This window comes from Falco naumanni, chromosome Z (genome assembly GCF_017639655.2).
Source record: "Falco naumanni isolate bFalNau1 chromosome Z, bFalNau1.pat, whole genome shotgun sequence".
In the NCBI taxonomy this organism is placed as follows: domain Eukaryota; kingdom Metazoa; phylum Chordata; class Aves; order Falconiformes; family Falconidae; genus Falco; species Falco naumanni.
The window spans coordinates 72,799,053-72,819,117 of NC_054080.1; the positions used below are offsets into that span (position 1 = coordinate 72,799,053).

Genomic DNA, 20,065 nt, shown 5'->3' on the forward strand with positions numbered 1-20,065 from the left:
CCTCTAAACTCAGACTTCCATTTTACTTGGCTATACTTGGTGTTTAAATACACTTATTTACAGTATTGTAGATGAGTTTTACAATAAGAAGTTGTGATGGGGAAGGCTGATAACACGGTGATCACAACGCAACCCAAAACAATGCCCAACAAGAACAGAATGTTTAGAACTGTTAGGTTGGTCTCAGTACACTTCCAGACTCCTGCAAGTTGTTGCTAACCTCTTTGACTTTTAAAGATTTTTGAATGTAAAGAGGTATCAGTCCCCTCATTCTAAAAGTAAAACCAGTTTTTTACACTTTTATGAAATGACAATAATTTTGATGTCAAATTACAATGTCCTAATTTTCAGATGCAACTGCATCTCAACTCCAACTTCAGCTGAATTCATAAGAAGCTTGCTCAAAAAGTGCAAGAAAGATGCCCTTGAAATCCGCGCAGTCAAAATCAGCCTACCATTGTTTAGAATTGACCTTCTAAAATTAGCCCATAGGATTAAGATTCTCAACTCAGACAAGTTAGCAATACACTATGTAAGACCTTTTCTTTTTAAACTATATTTAACACATCGATCAGGAACAGAAAGTGCTCAGCATCTTTCAACATGCACGATTTATGCCTTTATTCACCATACTATTGAGATTGTCCACTGAAAGCATAAGGGTCTTGATCCTGTAGTACAGTACACAGTAAGATTATATGGTATAGTATGCATATATGTAAGCACAATTAAAGCCTCTAAGTACCTAGAAAATCTTTAGATCACTATGTATGAATACACAGAAGAAAGTGTATTACCAAATTATTAGTATTCAGTATCTATGAATTCATTTATTTGGCAGAAATCAATATGTAGTAGATTTAAAAAAGTAATTATGTCAATTATTTAGACATTTGTAAGTCTAAAGTTAGCCCACAACTAAATATTCTTGGGATCAGACCAAGTATTAACATGACTCAAAAGCCACCTAAGAGACAGGGAAAGAAAGTAGAAATAGATTATTAGTTTTATTGAGTAGAGATGAAAAACAGATTTCATATTAAGGTCTCTAGTGTAGATGGATTGGAAAGGGGCCAACAATCTAGCAGCAGCAGTTGCAGAGGAGTTATTTAAGTCAGTCAGTTGAGAGAAGATGTTGAAGAAGTTGAGAAGTCTTCCACTCTACTAAGTGAATAGTCACTAAAATGGCAAATACTATGACTAATGACATAATAGTAATCAGAAATTACTGTCTTGAAGAAAAAATCTTTTATAAATACATGGTATGGGATTCTAAACTAATGGTTATAATCTCAAAAAATGGAATCAGGCATTACCCCAAACAGTGTGATGACAGATCTGTTCAATCTACAATATGACAGGAAACTTAACAGATGTTAGGAAACATGGAAGAAAATGAAAAATTATTCTGGAGAAACCAGGCATAGGTCTGTGCCATTGCCTTTTCCTCAATGTTGACCGTAGGCCATCTCAGTCCAAAGGAGGGTGTTCTGCAACTCAAAGCTCAAGAGCTGCAGCGGAAGCAGGAGCCATTATCAAAGGAATAATGACTGAAGTTTTGAACAGTTTTATCACAGAAGATGAATAGATTATGTGATAAAAGTATAAAACAATGAAACATTCAGAAGCTAGAACAAGACTGTTACACATACCAGTAACAAGACAGTATTCAACTTAAACTGAAAATTTGCAAAGTAAAAAATGGAAAACAGTACTTTGTGCACTACTGTAACTATGGACCTTGATGACAAAATGCACTCATCAAGTCAAGGGTTTAGTAAGATTTGTACAGAGCCTGCACATTTAACTGAAGTTCAGAAAAATAGCTGGTACCAGCAGTTAAGGCTAAAGGTACTACCCCTCGACTCCTGTGTTCAGGTTGGGCCCCTCACTGCCAGGGGGACGCAGAGGGGCTGCAGCGTGTCCAGAGACGGGCAGGGGGCTGGTGCCGGGGCTGGGGCACAAGGCTGGTGGGGAGTGGCTGGGGGAACTGGGGGGGTCAGCCTGGAGAGGAGGAGGCTCGGGGGCACCTTGTGGCTCCCTGCAGCTGCCTGACAGGAGGGTGTAGGCAGGGGGGTCGGTCTCTTCTCCCAGGTGACAAGTGACAGGGCAAGAGGAGACGGCCTCAGTCTGTGCCGGGGAGGTTTAGATTAGGAAAAATTTAAATGGTTCTATGATTCTGCTGCAGTAGGGGTTAAACTGGCACACGTCAGCAGGCATGCCCACCAACACTGGCACTCTAATGAGGGAAATTACTCAACATCTGCCTGCTCTTGGACTTCTTGCATCTTTTTTGTGAAACATCTGGTACTGGCTGCGCAGAGAAACTAGACTAGACATATGGTTCTGATGAACCTTCTGCAAATTCCTACCTTTTTGCCTTGAACTATCAGGATTAGAGGCAGTTTAACACCAGGCCTGCAATATAATGGGCTGAAACTGCTCTCACTTGAAGAATTTGGGACTGTTACTGTTTAAGCAAACAACAGGAGACACTGGCTAGGCTTTATTAACTTGCTGCACAGTGCATCTGGAAGGAGTGGACCGCAACACCTTTTTTGCTTGCACCACATTTGGTTCATGTCAGCACGGGAATAATCACAGCACTCGGCTGCTTTGCTCTATGCTTCCATCTTCTTTTTGAAAACAAAGAGCCCCAAAAATCAATACCAAGCGCATACCAAAGGAGACAGTTGCTAAACAAAACCGGCAGTTCCATTGGGGGAAAAAGCACGGGGCTTTCACGATGAGACACCGGGCAGGGCAGCAGGGCCGTGTTCCTGAGGGGCGGCTTCAGCGGGTGCGTGTGGTACGGGCCGTGCGGGGCCTGCCGCCGCCCCGCTCCGCGCCGCCAGGGGGCGCGCTGCCAGGCAGGGCAAGGGCAAGGGCGAGGGCGAGGGCAAGGGCAAGGGCAAGGGCAAGGGCAAGGGCAAGGGCAAGGGCAAGGGCAAGGGCAAGGGCAAGGGCAAGGCCGCCCGCCGGCCGCTGTCCTCGGGGCCCGGCCCAGCCTCGGGCCCGCTGGCCGCCGCGCCCGGGTCCTGGGGTCCACGCCGCGGCAAGCCACGGAAGGCAGCTGCCGGCCTCCCGTCGCCCTGATCCGGGCTGGAGGGTGGTGGCAGACGGCGGCGTCCAAGCCCTCGCAGACCCGGTATGCTCAGTCCCCTCAGCGCAGCCGGTGGGACCGTGCACGGGCAGCGGTGCAGCCGCCGCAGCTGCCCTCGGGGGGGCAGTTCGCCGCGACGGGAACCGAGCCAGCCTCGGCGGTGCTTCCCTTTCCCCTCCGCCGCCACGGGTGCGCCCGCAGGCAGCCCGGCCCTGCCCGCCGCCCCAGGCGCCAACGGGCGCCAACAGCCCCACAAGTCGCCGCAGCCGCCATTCTGTCGCCCGCGGCCTCCGCTCGGCGAGAGGCTCCTCACGCCGCGCTCCGCAGAGGGGCCGGCGGGCGGCCCAGCCCTCCCCGCCCCGCACACGCCGATGCGGCCACCCGTGACTGAACCCCCCCGCCCCGGCGTTCTCCCAGCCTTTTGCCGTTAAACGCCACGCACAGCCGCTCCGGCCGCTTCCCCGCCCGCCCTCTTATGCTAATCTGCCGGGCTTTACATATCCCCTCCCAACGGCCAGCCCCCGCTAAGGGCTCCCCGCGAGCTGTCACCGTAGCACCGGCGCGCCGTCACTCCCCCGCCGGCCGGCGCAGCGGCCGCCGCCCGCTCCGGTGAAGCGCAGCCCCCGCCGTTACCCTCCGGTGGCGGCTGCGGGGGCGGCTCCCCGCGGGGCCGCGCCGGCCTAGTGTGGGGGGGCGGGTGGCCTGGGGGCCGGCTGATAAGGCTCAATCCAAAATTGTCGACCCAGCTACGGCTTATAGATTATTACATCTAATATCTATCCATAAAAAAAATCTATACATCTATGATTGCGCATATGTATCTATAAAGGTACTTCGGAGGACCTCATGATGAGAAACGAGCCAATTCCTGCATGCCAAAGGAATGTTTTATGTACAGGTGTGCGGCGCTCCCGTCCAGGCGATGGCTGCGGTCGGATGCGGGCGCGGTGCGAAGGCCCAGCCGGACCCGCGCAGCAGCGACAGGCCCGGCGGCCCGCGGGCCCCGCAGCGCACTGCCGGCCTGCCCGAGCGCAGCGCCCGGCCCGGCCCCGGCCCCGGCAGCGGCAGGCTCGGCCCCGGGGAGGAACGCTGCACAGGTACGTTTGGTGGGCTGGTATCTTCTGTGCGCCCCCTCTGATCCCTTGCAAGGAGGTGTGGGGAATGGGATAAACACAAAGGACATGCTCGGTTGGTAACCGTGTTCTGGGTGATGCAAAACAGGAGCTTGGGTGGCTGTGGTTTCTTTATTGCAGGGTTTTAGTGGTAATCTGTCAAGAACCTCCAATTTGTATTTTAGTTGAGGAAAAGACACTACCAAATAGTGTGTGTTTGGGTTTTTATTTGTAGAGCACCCCGAAGTGGTCTCTCTGTAAGGGTGTTGATGCCCGCTGTCATTTGGACTTCCTGCAGCTTTCCAAAATGCTGGGCTAGATGGCAGGAACAGTGCTTACTTTCCTGGCCATACCCAGGAACAGCATGCACTTTCCCAGCCATCCCTGCCCTGCCCCGCGCCCTGGGCACCGGGAGCAAACCTGGCACAGTCGAGCTCCTCAGAGAGGTGACTGACTGCAGAGGTGGGCAGCAAAATCCTTTATCATGTAGGTAGTGAAAAGGGGCAAGAACTGAGAATGATTTATATGAAATTGTAATAGTAACATTTTTTTAAAGGGATGTAAAAGAAACAAGTGGTAATATTAAGGACATTTTGCAGGTGATGCCACCAACCATTTTTTACCACACAGGTTGATGAATGAACCTAAAGCAGCATGAGGAAGCATGCACCTTCAAGGTCTAAACCTGATGCTATTACTGATACAGTTTAGAGTGCTTGGGCTAATTTGTCAGTTAACCAGCCTTTCACTAATGTGCTTAGTGTTGAGCACACATGGTTCAGTTTACATACATGCCTAAAATTTAAACATGCATGAGTCTTGTTGGATCTGGGCTTTATTACCTGTATAGTTAAATTTCTGCACACACACACACACACACACACACACCCACACACACACACCCCCCACACACACCCCGACCCCCACCCCCCTGAGTGTTACTTCTTTGCTACTTTGTAGTGATTTATGAAATTTGATATTGGTACAATGCCGTGAAAATGGTAAGGCTCTATATGCCTGTGAATTTTAATGACCTTGCATTGAGTATTTTACAGGCTTTTATGATAGATTAAAAGTGCTGAGCACTGGGATGTTGGAAGCTTCAGTGTTTATAAAACAATGCTTGGTTACATATTTTGGCACAGTCCTGCTGGTCTAGTGACACAGTTACTTCTGGCATTGCATCACTGCTAGAATTACATTTTATTGATGAGACTCCCCAAAATATTTTTTTCACTCTGATGTTTGAAATAAAGCCAACCGGGTTTAGTTTCTCTCAAAGACTATGTTACAGTATTGCTGGTATAGTTGGTTTTTTTCCCCTTGTTTTAAGGCCTGTTTATGTCTTGCCCATATAAAGACGAGAACTGTGCCTACAGAGATGAATGGGTGTGACATATGCTGTAATTATAAACACTTTTACAGGCTGTCAGCTGAGTTTCCATGGCTGAAGTACGTTAATTTTTTAATCTTTTATGCCATGCTGTAAACCCACAGTGAAAGCTAGGAGTAATAGATGCAGTTATTTGGGTAAAAGAATCCTTTCCACAGTGATCAAGGAAACAGTATTTATAATTTGTAGAATTGAGAAGAGTGGATGAAGAGAGAGTGAACATGCCTTAAAAAGTCAGGGCCCAATTCCGCACAGCTGTGCCTGGATGAAGAATCCTTGCTCTCATAACTGCTGTCACTGATGACAGTGAAATTATTTATGTGGGTTATGAACTATTTGTATAACAAAGAATGTGCAAGACTGGAGTCTTAACAGTACAGTAAAGCTGCCCTAGGACAAATTCTTCCAGAAGTTTTATTTTGCAATAATTAATTGGATGAACTTTTCCTTCCCTCTTTCTGAGTACAGTGAAACGGAAACTCACTTCTTTGATGATGTACTCTTAGTTGATCCAAATGGGGATATGTACAGTTATTTACCAGTTCCCTAGACTGTATTTACAGGATGCTGTCTGAACCCAAGATGAGCAACCCACAGTTCATATTTAATATGGCCCATGTGTTCCATGGCCCACTGAAGAGCAGTCACTTCTGCAGCAAGCACAGCCAGTGGCCAAATGTCTGTTGTATATGTTTAATTTCTCTAGAAATAAAATTCTCAACAATGTTGTTTTTCAAAATATGAAAGGCTTTGTCTAAAAATTTCATCTCAATATGTTTGAACTATTTTAATAATGCTGAAACTATTTCTTCTCATAAAACGCTTTTGCATGGTTTTGGACCAATTATTGAGAACAATTCCTGTTGAACATTTTTGGAAAATCCAGATTCATGAGGACTTGTTGCAAGTTTATTGATTCCCTGACACTCTTCACTGGAAGAGTATCTTGAAAGAAAAAATTCAATTAGCTTGCAAGTCCAGAAGTATGACTAGATACTGAACTTGAAGATTTGTTGCCTGTATAGCAACATGCATCTCTGAAAACTCTTCTGTTTAGCATTGGAGATTTGACATTTGACCAGATTAGAATTTAATTTGATTTTTGACCCTGTTTTATTTTCCCATTTTGTTTTTAGTGTTTACCAATTTAAAACCCCCACCATGTACATGTGATGTATTTAAATGGAAATTAATTAATCAGTCTTGTCTTACAATGTCTTCGAAAAAAGAAAAAAAAAAGGTAAATTTGCTTGGAAATCCCTGCCATCTTGGCATGAAAACTGATGTTCATTTTTAAGGGGAGTTGTCCTAAAAAGTACTGAATATGCTTCATAAACAGAAATAAAAAATGTGAAGGGTAATAAATGAGAATCTGCAAGCAGATTTTCAGGTCCATATTTACATTAATAAGCAGATTTTCAGGTCCATATTTACATTAAATAAGTGACGTGATTTTTCAAAGGTGCTGAGCAGCCAGCCACGCATGTGAATTCCACTGGAGTTCTCAAATGCACAATGCTTCCGGAAGTAGAGCAGTTGCTCAGTATCAGCAATGTGAAATTTTTAAAAGCTTTTTCTGTATCCCTTAAAGCTGGTCAATTCTGTTAAGCTGAGTGCCTAAAGTACTGTTCTAAGATAACTCCATTTTATCTTGTGTCATCTTCCTTAAATTTAAGTTTTGGCAGAGGAAAGGCTTACGTAGTGAGGTCACTGAGGGACCAGAGATGTTGGCTGGCAGCCTTGTACTCCCGCTTGGCTGTGAGCTGTCTCTTATGTTGCAAAGTTCATGAGCATTTATAAAACAGAAACTGTGGTTCTACTGCAGGTCTGGCAAATCCTGTTCTTAGCCAGAAGGTTTTTGCTGTTTTACCACCTCTTTTTAAATGAAAACGGTCCATCTCTGTAAATACTGATGAACATATCAAAAGCCAGAAACAATACTTAAATGTGAGTCCGAGCCTGGATAGCAAAGTATTCTGTAATTTGTCCTACTGCGTATTTTCACTATGTCTATTTCTATTCTGCCTGTTACTGCAATTTTAGAATCTGAAATATAGGTAGTTTTTTTAAAAAATGGTTGTATTAGTATTTTCGTATTTTGTATTACCTTTTAATTTATTATATTTTATAGTTATTTAAAATATAATAAATTAAGTAAATGATTATATTTTAACTCTGATGCTTCTTGAGGCAACGTGTTAATGGAGAGATTATCAGCTAGCACAGTCAAAATAATTCATTTTTTTTGAATGGAACTATAAGAATTTCTGGATCCATGTCTTCCACTGACATGCTAGATGATTGTTGCTTTCTTTCTCTTTACGTATATTGCCACAAAATACCAGGCACAATAGTTTTTCTTAGTGTTTTTTTCAAGTAATAGCTGTACACAGTATATATTCATAAATGGCAGAGGCAAAACTCTCCCTTGGCTTATTTTCTCAGTATTTTGATAATGCTAAATCCCCTCTGGGGATGGAGCAACTAAAGTCACAGTGAATCTACTTTTCCTCTCAACATCTTCCCCAATTACATGTTCCTGTTGAGCTAATTTGTATGTGAAACAAACAAAACAGCAATGTTATGTGCAAGAATTTGTTGTTATTGCTTAGCTTTATTTGGGTCGAGTTGTGACCTGCAAACCAGCAATCTTGCCTGTAACATCAAAATGCAGAACTGTTTCTGCTTTTATTTTTGCAAATTATAGCAGTAATATACAAAGCTAGTGAAATTAATGCCATAGTGTATCAGAGTGCAGAAACTTGCAAATACTATATCATAGCTTGACCTTTTGATAGGATAAAATTATAATCTAATTATAATTTTTCTTGTAGTTCTTATGTGTTGTGTAATGTTTACTGGGATGTTGTGAGGGAAAGCTGGGTGCAGTTAAAGGTTTTGTAAATCAGTGGCATTATTTGGAGACAGACAGCAGAATGTTATGCTATTTAAGACAATTATCTTTAAGAACTTAGTTTCTTCTTTTTTACTATTGTGGTGGGCTGGCCGGGGCTGGCTGCCAGGTGCCCACCCAAGCGGCTCCATCCCTCCCCTCCTCAGCTGGGCAGGGACAGAAAATCCACGGAAAGGGTCTGGGCGGAGGTGAGGGCAGGGACAGGGGCAGGGGCAGGGCGCTCGCCCGGGCAAAACAGGCTCGAATCGGGGAAAATGAATTTATCACCAATCAGATCAGAGTAGGATCATAAGAAATGGAAACTGAGCCTTAAAACACCTTCCCGGCACCGGGCCTTCTGCCCAGGTTCAACTTCCCTCCTGAATTCTCTCCCTCCTCACCCCTCGTGGTGCCGGGGGGTGGGGACCGGGGGCTGCGGTCAGTTCACACCTCGTGTCCGCCGCTCCTGCCCCCTCGCCCCCTGCCCGGCCCGGCCCGGCCCGGCCCCCCGCGGGCGCAGCCCCTCGGGCCCAGCCCGGCCCGGCCCGGCCCCCCGCGGGGGCACCGGCCCTGCCCCAGCCCGGCCCGGCCCGGGCTCCTCTCCCCGCGGGGCCGCGGGCCCTGCCCGGAGCTGCTCCAGCGCCGCCGCCCGCGGGTCACGGCCCCCTGCGGGCACCCCCTGCCCCGGGGGGGGCCCTGCCCGGGCTGCGGGGGGGGAGCTGCTCCCCCGGGGGCTCCGCGGGCTGGGGGCACGGCCCGCCCCGCCGGGGGCCGCCCCGCGGGCTGGGGGAGCCGCTGCTGCGGCGCCTGGAGCCCCCCGGCCTCCCCCTGCCCCGGCCCGGGGGCCGCGGGGCTGCTGGGCTCGGTCGCACTTAAATACACGGTCTGAAATACACGATCCCTGCGGCTGCCACCGGCACCGACGGGCTCGGCCTTGCCCAGCACCGGGCCCGGCTCGGAGCCGCTGGCACGGGCTGCGCCGGGCACGGGGGCAGCTTCTGGAAGCTTCTCACAGAGGCCGCCCCTGTGGCCCCACATCCACCCACCACCAAAACCTTGCCCTGCAAACCCAACACAACTGTGTAAAGTAAAAATTGTGGTTTCCATATCGGAATTAAAAGTTTTCCTGTGAGGTGCAAAGGGGATTGCTACAAAAACCAAAGAGGTACAAATTGTTACTTTAATTTGAGAAATTATGAGAAAAATGTTATTTTTTACAAGTCAACTTTTGTTACCAGTATTACGTATTTGTTGGCACTTACAAACTACTGGTTGAGTTTTTTCAAGTCTTGTGTGAAGGATTCAGTTTCGTAGCTCAGCCAATCTGAAATACCTGGTTGCAGGATTGGTAGTTAATTGTAAAGAGCTATGCAAATAATGTATAAAGTTGTAGGAATTGTAGAAGTTCAGGCAGAATCCAGTGGATTGGCATTAGGTCTTTAAAAAAATTCTCTGTATGGAACTGTTGAAAGAAAGAACCGAGACATGGGAATCCTGCTACCTAACTGGGCAATGGCACTCAACTGATAAATAGAATAAAAAAAGCCTATTGCCAGCTCTGGGATGAAATATTTCAAAGTACAGGTTTTCATATGGCTTTCAGTTAAGCCTAATTTTAAAACCTAATACAAAGCAGAAAAGGAGAACACCATGTAAAGTGTCTTAACTTTACATTTTATAAGGTATTAATTTAATTTATCGGGCTAATGTGTGTCCATCCTTTTTCTCTCTTTCGCACTGCAACTTCGTTGGTCAGTAGAACCTGGAAAGGACCCTACCATTGAGGGGTTAATGAATGTTCTTTCCAAGTTTTGACCAATACCCAGTCCCCTGAATTTATTTTGTGGATTTTAAAATTTAACAGCGTGGATTGAGATATCAGCCCCTTTCCCCTCAAGTTTTCCAGATTCTTTGATATGCTTTCAATATATTTGCAAATTTCCAAACTTCCTCCTTCGTAACTGGCCATCTCTTGCTGTGAGATCAGGGAGGGAAATCCAAACATAACTTCACAAGGGGAGATCCCTAAGTCAGTCCTGGGTTGCATTCTGACCCTCAACAAAGCCAAGGGTAAACATTTCACCCAAGATAGCTGTGTTTCCACCATTAATTTAGTAAGTGCTCATTTTAATGTCTGGTTCATTCTCTCTACTCGCCTTGAACTTTGAAGGATGCCATGGGGTGTGTGGTTCCCACTTGATGCCTAAGGCCTGAGTCACTTACAGTATTATCTTGGAAGTAAAGTGTGTTCCCCTGTCTGAATCAATTTGTTGTATTATCCCGTATCTAGGATCTATTTGTTCTAATAAAATTTTTGATACTGCATTTGCAGTGGCCCTTACACTTGGAACTGCTTCCACCCAGTGGGTTAAATGGTCCACTGTCACTAAAAAATACCTCCACCTCTGGACTTGGGGGAGCTCAGTAAAATCTACTTGGATACTTTGAAAGGGACGAAATGCCAAACTTCTCCCCCTGTTGGTGTTCTCCTCATGGCCTTCTTACTGATATTTTTGGCAGGTTATACATCCTGAAGTTATCTGGCCATCATGAAAACCCTGTACACCCAAAATGTCTTAAAAAGTGATCACATAAGGCTTGAGTTCCCCAGTGAGTTTGTTGGTGTAATTCCCTTATCATTTCTCACATAATTTCTTTGTTTAGTATCTGTCTTCCATCGTGAAGGAACCACTTTCCGCAGGGGTCCTTTGGTCCCCCAGTTTTTATCAACTCCTTTTCTTCCTCCTGTCCGAACCCAGGAATTCAGGTGAGCTGGGTAGGTTCATGGGTTATTGCAAGCACTTTGATAGTCCCATGCTCAGCAGCATCCCTAGCTTCCTGGTCAGCTAGATTATTTCCCTTTATCTCAGGAGTATTTCCCTTTTGGTGTCCCTTAATGTGGACTACTGAAATTTCGGCAGGTAACTTTAGAGCTTCTATTATTTCTAAAGTCAAGCTCTTGTGTATCAACCCTTTTCCTTTGAATGTAATAATCCTTTTTCTTCCCAAATTTTCCCAAATGTGCATACCACACCATAAGCGCAACAAGAATCAGTATATATTGTTCCTGTTTTTCCAGTCAAGAGCCTAAGTGCTCAGTTTAGAGCCTAAAGTTCACAACACTGGGTGGACCAGGATCTGGGGAGTTTTCCTTTTTCCATTGTTCTCATCAATTTCCTGTTGATTACGGCATATCCCAATAATCTTTTTCCCTGGATAAATCAAGAAGATCCATCTATGTATATTTATTCTTCCTCAGGGAGTGTATAATCTGCTAGGTCCTCTTGGACTCTAGTTTGATAGCTAATCAGTTCCATACAATCGTGTATTAACTCCTCCTTTGGTTCCCCATGTAAGAACTGAGCAGGGTTTAAAACCTTGCTGGTCACCAATGTCAAATCCTCCTGACTGAGTAAGATGGCCTCATATTTTAACATCCTACTATCAATAAGCCATTTCCCCACCTTTTGATTATATTTCTGATAGAATGCGGGGTTTGTACCATCAATTTTCCCCCAAATGTAAGTTTTTGACTTTCCTCTACTAAAATTGAGGTGACAGCTACTGCTTGAATGCATATCAGCTAACGGCTACTGATGGGATCCAACATTTTGGATAAGAAGGCCACAGGTTTTTTAATCCCTCCCCAATCCTGATCCAGTACCCCATGTGCCACACCACCTTCCACATTTACATATAAATAGAAAGGCTTATCCAGGGAAGGGAGGCTCAACACAGGTACTTGTGTCAATTTGGTCTTTAGTTATTCCAAACTAGCCTTGTCTTCCTTTGTCCATGTGGAACTTTCCTCAATGAGTTTGTCATACAAGTATCTTACTACCTGCGTGTATCCCTCAATCCACAACGTACAATATCCCGATAGCCCCAAAAGCTTCCTTATCTCAGTCTTATTTTGAGGAGTGGGGCAGGCAGGGAAAGTATGCCATTTATTCTTTCTGGGTTCAGTGTACAGCTTCCCTGACTAATTATGTGCCCTAAATATTTGACCTCGGGTTCCACAAACTGAAGTTTCTGCTTGGATACTGTCAGTCCCTCCAGTTCTAAAAAGTTCAACAGTCGTATGGTCGTTTCCCATACTTCTTCCTCTTCCACCCCTGAGACTAATAGGTCATCCACATATTGTATTAGCTGTGTTCCTTTGGGGGTTTGGAATTGCTGGAGGACTTGCTCCAAAGCTTGTCCGAATAAGTCTGGGGATTCGGTAAACCCCTGGCGTAATTTTGTCCATCTATATTGTTGTCTGCGTCCATTGTAGGGATTTTCCCATTCAAAGGCAAAGACATCTCTGCTCTGCTTATCCAGTGGGCAAGCTCAAAATGCATCATTGAGATCAATTAAACTAAAGCACTTATGTTGGGGTGATACTTTGCTTAAAAGGGTATATGTGTTGGGTACTACAGGATATCGAGTCATGTTTCTTTTATTTACTTCTCAAAGGTCCTGGACCAGCCAGTACGTCCTGTTGGATTTCTTAACAGGAAGGATGGGAGTATTGTGAGGAGACATACAGGGTTCAAGAGTACCCTTTTCCAGAGCATCAATTATTGGTTGGAGCCCTTTTCATCCTTCTAGTGATATGGGACATTGCCGAACCCTTATTGGACACCCTTCATCCTGAATAGAAAAGACAACGGGTTCTATACCCAGGCTTCCTTGGCTTCCATCCCCAGCCCACACTTTAGGGTCTATTCTCAACTCATCCTCCTGAGTCAACCTCAAAATTTTTACCACCATCCTTCCTTCATCGGGAACAACTCCTATCCCTAGGTGAATTTGTAGGTCTCTTTCCAGTAAATTGCATCCTGCCCCTGGGACAAATAAAATGTTTCCTTTGCCCCTTTGGTTATTCCTTTTCATCTCTATTTGTCTAATTATTGGAGCTTTAAAGCCTTCCCCTTTTGCTCCGATTATTTTTATGGTATCTTTGCTTACTTCACATCCCAGAGGTACTTGACACACAGATGTTCGTTCCGCTCCACTGTCCACTAGAAATTTTAATATTTCCTCCTGCGGTCCTACTTGTAGATTTATCAAGGGCTCTAGGTGGGATCCTTCCCCCAGGAGGAATTGCCCCTGACACCCCTAGTCCTCCGCAATGTCTTCCAGGGTCATTTTAAAGACCTTAAGATCTGTATTTCACTTTGGACATTCTCTTTTAAAATGTCCTTCTTTCCCACAGTAAAAGCAGCTGCTCCCCTCCCCCCCCGCCTTTGGGAATCCCTCTGTTTCTCTGAAGATCCCCGTTCCTCATGGTGGTGATCATTATCTTTGCTTTAACTTTAGCCTTTTCCTCATCCCGTCTCACATACACTTTTTGTGCTTCCCTTAGTAGCTCATTTAGCCCTTTTTCTTGCCGATCTTCTAAGTTTTCCAGCTTCCTGCAGATGTCTGGCCAGGCATGGGTAACAAAGTGTACTTTCAAAAGGGTCTGCCCCTCTGTACTCTCGGGATCTACTCTGGAATATTGTTGCATGTTTTTCTGGAGCCTGGCTAACCACTCAGTAGGAGTTTCATGCTTATCCTGTCACCCATCAAAAGCCTTTGCGACATTCTGTCCCTGGGGAATAGCCTCCTTAATACTTTTAATGATCAGGCTACGGTAATCCGACATATTTCTCCTGTTAGCCATATTATTATGATCCCAGTTGGGATTTGTTAGGGGCATCTTCTGATCTCTGGGTGGTCCTTGTTGATTTTCCTTTTCCCAAACTCTCATGCCTGCTACCCTAATCATTTGCCTTTCTTCTTGGGAAAAGATAATGCTCAGTATGGACTGCATTTCTTCCCATGTGTAGATACTGGGCCCCAGAAACTGATCAAATTGTTCAGCAAGCCCCAGAGGATCCTCTAATAAGCCCTTAATCTCCTTCTTGAAGTTCCTCGCTCCAGTAGAAGTCAAAGGGGCATTCACAAACCCAATCACCTCCCTGTGCCCCTCCCAATGGTACTTCTCTAAGTGGAAAAAACCCCTCTGACTTCCTGCTCTTCACCTGGTGCTGTCGCTTTAACAGTTTGTCTCCGTCTTGTTCTGGGAGTCCTGTCGGGTCAGGGTATACTTCCTCTTTCATCAGGCCCTCCTGTGTCCTCACTTGGAGGGGCATTAGGAACTACTGGGTATGGAGGGGGCAAGGACTCAAGGGGGTCCCATTTATGACACGATTCCTCTACCTCCTTTGCTCTGAACACTCCCACTGATCCTGGCCAAATTTTCCCTTTCCAGCAAGCAGCGTATTCATTCTGCTCTGGATTAGGGGGTTCTCGGGCATTCACATAGTGGTTTAATGCTTGACAAAGCCAACCCTCAAATGACCCATAACGAAGCCAATACAAATGATCTGGTCTAATCTCTTCCTTGGTCCACTCTAACACATAAAATATTTTATCATTTTCATTTTGTCTTTATCCTTAGTTTTCTCAGTACTTTCCCAGTTTGCTAACATCAACCCCAGTGGACTGACCAGGGGTATTTCATTCGGTATTCTCTGGCTCCCCTTTTTCCTGGGACTCGTTTTACTACTTCCCTGTCCCATATTTTCCCTGGGGCTGTCTTCCACATGGCTTTCCACTCGCTTCATCTCTTCAACCGCCAAGTACCTGGTGGGATGTTGGAACCACGGTTAGAAAGACTCCACACTGGCTGCCTGGAAGGGGGCTACCCTGCCAGGTCTCACTAAGTCATGCAGTCAAGCCCTCACTTCCCACCCAACCGAGTAATACTTCCAGTCCATCTTCTTACTTGGGCCTTCGTGCACGTGAATTACAGGCAACTGCAGCTTTACCTCCCAGGGAGCTCCAAGTGGCTTTTGCTCTAAGAGCCTCTGCCTCTCTCTGGGGTGTTTGGCCAACAGTCCCATGGTCAGAGGCGTGCTGTCAGAGTTCACGGAAACCAGTGAGGCACGTCTCCTATCTGACGGTCACCAAAGATACTGGGGCCAGGAGAACTGGTAATCCCAGACGAGCCCCTAAATTTGTTATAAATACATGACCCACTAAAGGTAGGTTCGGAAATCTTTATTGTGACGCAAAGTCAAAGAGCAAAAACCACAGTGCTGGGTGCATGAATCTAGCCAGAGGCGCACCAAATGAGTTTAAATATGATCTACTTATACCATTAAGGTTGCATCAGGCATATACATATTCATTATTTTCTCACAACTATTTACAATATTCTTTGAAATGATTTAAATAACTCCACCCCCACTGCGCTTGCTCTTTTCAGTCATTGGGGTCCTCTGGTGGTCGTGCAGGGATGAAACCAAATGTCTTCCTTGCAGTGAACTTTGGACCCAAGGAGGGCAGCTTGTTACCTGTCCAGCACAGCACTTAGTGAAAAGCCAATATCTGTTCGTTCATTTTTCACACTAATGATGCCACAGAAAGCATAATTCCTTGAATAGTTACCCCGTTTTTAATTAGCTAAAGGGAATCACTGACCAAATCAATTTGAACAGAAAACAAATTTCAATGAGAAAATCAGTTTCTGTTCCTTTCTATGACAGTATACATTGCTAAGATTGGAGGAGAAAAATATGATTCAAGTCTAAGAACTGTAACTGCTGTCAAACTCTGATGCCTGCATTTTAGCACTTCAATGGATATATATAAAATCAGTTTGATGTTTAGATTCAGTGAGTGCTCAAAACTTTCACTGGATTCAGCCATACTGAGTGTTATAAAAGCCTCTATTGTTACTTTTTATACATACAAGTTCCTAACTTCAGATACAAAAATGTGAAAGGATTTGGTATGAATATGAATTTAAATGTTTTCGGACTTACAGAAAGTTTGGTAATGGGAGAGATCCAACAGAATTTATTTTCTTTTGAATCTGAAAATACAAAAATTAACTGTTTGTCAGAAGCAAAAAACCCTTGTGTTAAGATCACAAATTCCTATCATACCATCTTAAAGTTTTTGCTTCAGTTTGGGAGAACAGAGCCACAGCACTGTCAACCACTTTTGACAGAGGACTTCAGGCATATGACTGCCTGAAAACTGGAGAGACATTTGGACTTATGTCCTCTCCACTGTGTCCTTAGCCCTCAAAGGTTAAGGATCATTTTATCTGTTCTCTATGATAATAACTCTAGAATTTTCAAAACCATCAGTGTCCCGCTTAGTTTTTAACATATATATTTTGGGAAGTTTCTACAGCTTTAGAAAAAGAAATAGTAATAAAAAAGAGTGGAATGTCACAGCAAAGGCTGAAGGACCCATAAACCTCATGGACAATGCTAGCTTTTGGGATACAGGCAAAGCCGGTGAATGCAATTTTACATAATTTTTTGCATGTCGTTCTGACTAGTGCTTCCTAGGCTTAGGCATCAGCCAGCAATTATTTTTCCCCAAAATGCATCTCTGTGTTTTCATTCAGTTGGAACATTAGCAATGCAGTCTCCCTCTGGGCATATGAACCACCGTAATCTGCCAATTGCCTGCATGTGCAGCGCTAGGCAGAGCACCGAGCAGAGTGATGGAGCTGGGATGCCCATGCTGGATAAGTATAGCAGAGCAGGCACCAGGCGTGAAACCAGGGTGCCTTCCATGTCAGAGAGCTCAGGTCAGAGCAGGTTTGACAATGCCTCTGCACAGGGCAGGAGGCTGGAGCCAGGAGGCCATGCAAAGAAGATCTCGAGAAAGGGAACTGGTCATTTCTAATGTGGCTTCCAGGCAAGGGCTGATTTTGAACTCTGAGTGCAGCAACCATTCATCCAAGAGCTAACTGAGCTGCTCCAGGGGAACTGCAGCGAGGAAAAGAGAGCCCAGTCTGTGGTGATTGTTCGTGGGCAGACAGGCAGGTTCCGTGTCTGGACTCTTGGCTGAGGCTGGTGGATTACCGCAGTCCCTGCGGCCAGAAGCAGCCCATTTGGCAGGTTTTTCTGGTAAGTTTTCCAACAGTCTCTTTCATCCACGAGGACCAAACTGCAGAGGACTGGAGCAGCCCGGTCTTAACCATGCACTCGTCAGCCTGTGTCTGCCTGTGTCCTGTTGGTGAGGAGGAGGAGGAGCGACTTCAGCCCACCCTGTTCCCAGCCCTTTGTGCCAGCCGGCACCCAGCCATGGCTGCTGCTGCTGGAGTCAGGCACTGTCAGGCTGCATGCCCCACTGCTGCTGCTGAGGAGGGCACAGGGGGGCTTCTCCCCCCACCAGCACAGCCACCCACCCTGGCAGCATCAGCCTTAGTGCAGAAAACGGATCAGAGACATGGAAAGTTGCTCATCGGTGTTAAAATCAGAACGTTGACACAGTTGTGATAACTCCTTGATGGCCCTGTGTGACATCCACAAGTAATTCTGCATCGCTTTTTCTGTGGGGATCAGCCGCAGATATTTTGTGCTTGGCTGTCTGAGAAGTTCAAAATGTAGTTGGAAATTATGCATAGGATATATATATAGTTAAATATACTTTTTAAACTCTGTTATGAATGGCCTGATTGAGGAGTGAAGATCTTATTGATGAGCTACATAGAATACTTTTCAGGAATGACAAAAAGGTTTTCTTGATTTGGGTAGAAGCAGTAGAGAACCATAGAAATGACAAATAACTGTGGCAGCATCAGCAACCTCTGACGAAATATAGAGACAGCAAGAAAGTTTTCCCTTTGGCTCAAAAGCAGTTGATGGGATATATCTCTTGTATTTACTGCCATATCAAAATACACATATTTATCTTTAAGAGGTAGCACTATACCCTAGCTTCGCATGCTTCTGTTGGTAATCAACCAGTTATGAATTTTTCTTCAGGAACTTCTAGGTTTTAAACTATTACTGGAATTTTGTTGTTTAAATCATAGTGAACTTTCCTAATTCCTTCAAACTCCCTACAGCCTTTTAGCTCCAGCAAAAGTCAGGTCTGTGATGGAAAGTCAGTTCCTTTTTCACAGCAATTCACTCTTTGCTATTTCCATGCTTTGGAGTCGTAAATGTGCCTTTACAAATATTGCTAGCTTTTGAGCTTTGTCAGGTATTGTGGAGAATATGAAGGTTTCTGTAGTCATGCTTTGAGTCACTCAATAAGAATACACGTCCGTGTCGTCCCCCCGTCCCCGTGTGTCCCCCCCCCCCCGCTTTTTTTTTTTAAGGAGACAGGAGAAACCCTATTATACTGAATAAAACATATTGCACTGAAATACTATTGCTTATATGTCCCACTCCCCTCTAGTGAATAGAAGTGGAACTGCTCCATCTGATGCCATGCCACGGATCTCCAGCTGTAACCAGATTGTGGAAATTTTCTTCCAACTTTCAGTGACAGAGAGTTATCTTTTATGGAGTTGAACAAAGTGAACTTTCTTCTCCTTTTTTTATTAAGGACAAACCAGACCTTTATTGTAAAGCACGCCAAGTTTGCTAAATTCAGTCCTTCACACACACACACAGTGCCAAAGTAAGTACAAAATTAACCTAAACAACAGTAAAACTGTATTGTTACTGCTGTGTCTGTGCATCGCTGGGTTTGAGTAATAGTTTCTTGCTTCTTGCCCCTGTTCACATACACACAGCATTTATTTTAACAATGTTTACTGTTTTTTTGGTTGTTGGTCACAGATATAGGTGTGCAAACCAAGATAAAAATACTGATCCGTGTATTTTCACTTGAACATTTTTGTTGAACAAGTAACAGAGGAAGCCACTGTTATAAAAATGGTGTGTACATGATAAATACTCTGTCAAAAGTCAGTTAACAAGATATGAAGTGTGAGATTTCTCTGGCCAAAGGCCAGTCATACAGTTCGGTAGTCACCCTGGTCTGTCCTTGCTACCCGTGGAGATAAGTACAGGCATTTAGGTCTTCATTCATCTAAGGTATGCAACGAAAATATGCTTGTACTCAAATGCTGATTGTTTCTACCATTTGCATGCTACAGACATCTCAAGCTAGCATGAGGTGGATCTTGTATGATGTAGTCTAAAAAAATCTATCTGTGTTTGCTTCTTTGCTCTTTAATTGGTCCATTTATTGGCATAATAAACATGTCATTTATTGGTGGTATTGGTGAAAACAACTTCTTATTTTACACTGACAAGCAAAGTTAGTCCATTAGAGTTGCACAGGTTGTGAAGGTCTCATTCTTAGCAAAGTAGCCTGAAGAAGTAATGTAAGACGTAGAAGTAGTGCACTCTCAACCAACATAACATTTGATGTGAGGCAACTGTATACTGGATATGTCTCATTAAAGGAAAAAAAAAAAAGAGGACCATGGATCCAAAGCTGTTTTCAGTCATACCTAAGAAATGCAGAGGTATGCTTGAGAGTAGAATTTTCTCTATAAAATTTGATATGTTTACATATCATATTCACACATTAAAACTGACACTAGACAGGCATTCACTTACCTGAAGACGAAAGAATGGGAAGTGTGAATGTGGCTGGGAGGCCAAGTGTAACACATTTCCTTGCTTTCCTTTTGGGATAATTTTGCATTTCACATCCTTGCACTTTTCTGAGAAGCAAAGCTGCAGTTCACCCTTACTGTTAAAGGATGGCAGGTGGTGTTGTTTGTAAAGGCTAAAAGCACTTTTTTGTCCTTTTTAACTAAAGGA

General features: G+C 44.8%; 1 protein-coding gene across 6 annotated transcripts in view; it reads left to right on the top strand.

Moving 5' to 3' along the window:
- The first annotated feature begins 3,606 nt into the window (after positions 1-3,606).
- The window catches only part of RANBP3L (RAN binding protein 3 like), a 40,261-nt gene continuing 23,802 nt past the window's right edge, over positions 3,607-20,065 (top strand). For 4 of the 6 annotated variants that reach the window (XM_040580187.1, XM_040580185.1, XM_040580188.1 and 1 more), the window contains exon 1: positions 3,608-4,200. In XM_040580187.1, the coding sequence (XP_040436121.1) occupies positions 3,987-4,200 (214 nt within the window). In that variant the 5' untranslated portion in view covers positions 3,608-3,986. Of the gene's footprint in view, positions 4,201-20,065 lie in introns of all 6 variants that reach the window. The other 2 variants (XR_005825628.1, XM_040580186.1) reach the window with 1 other exon arrangement.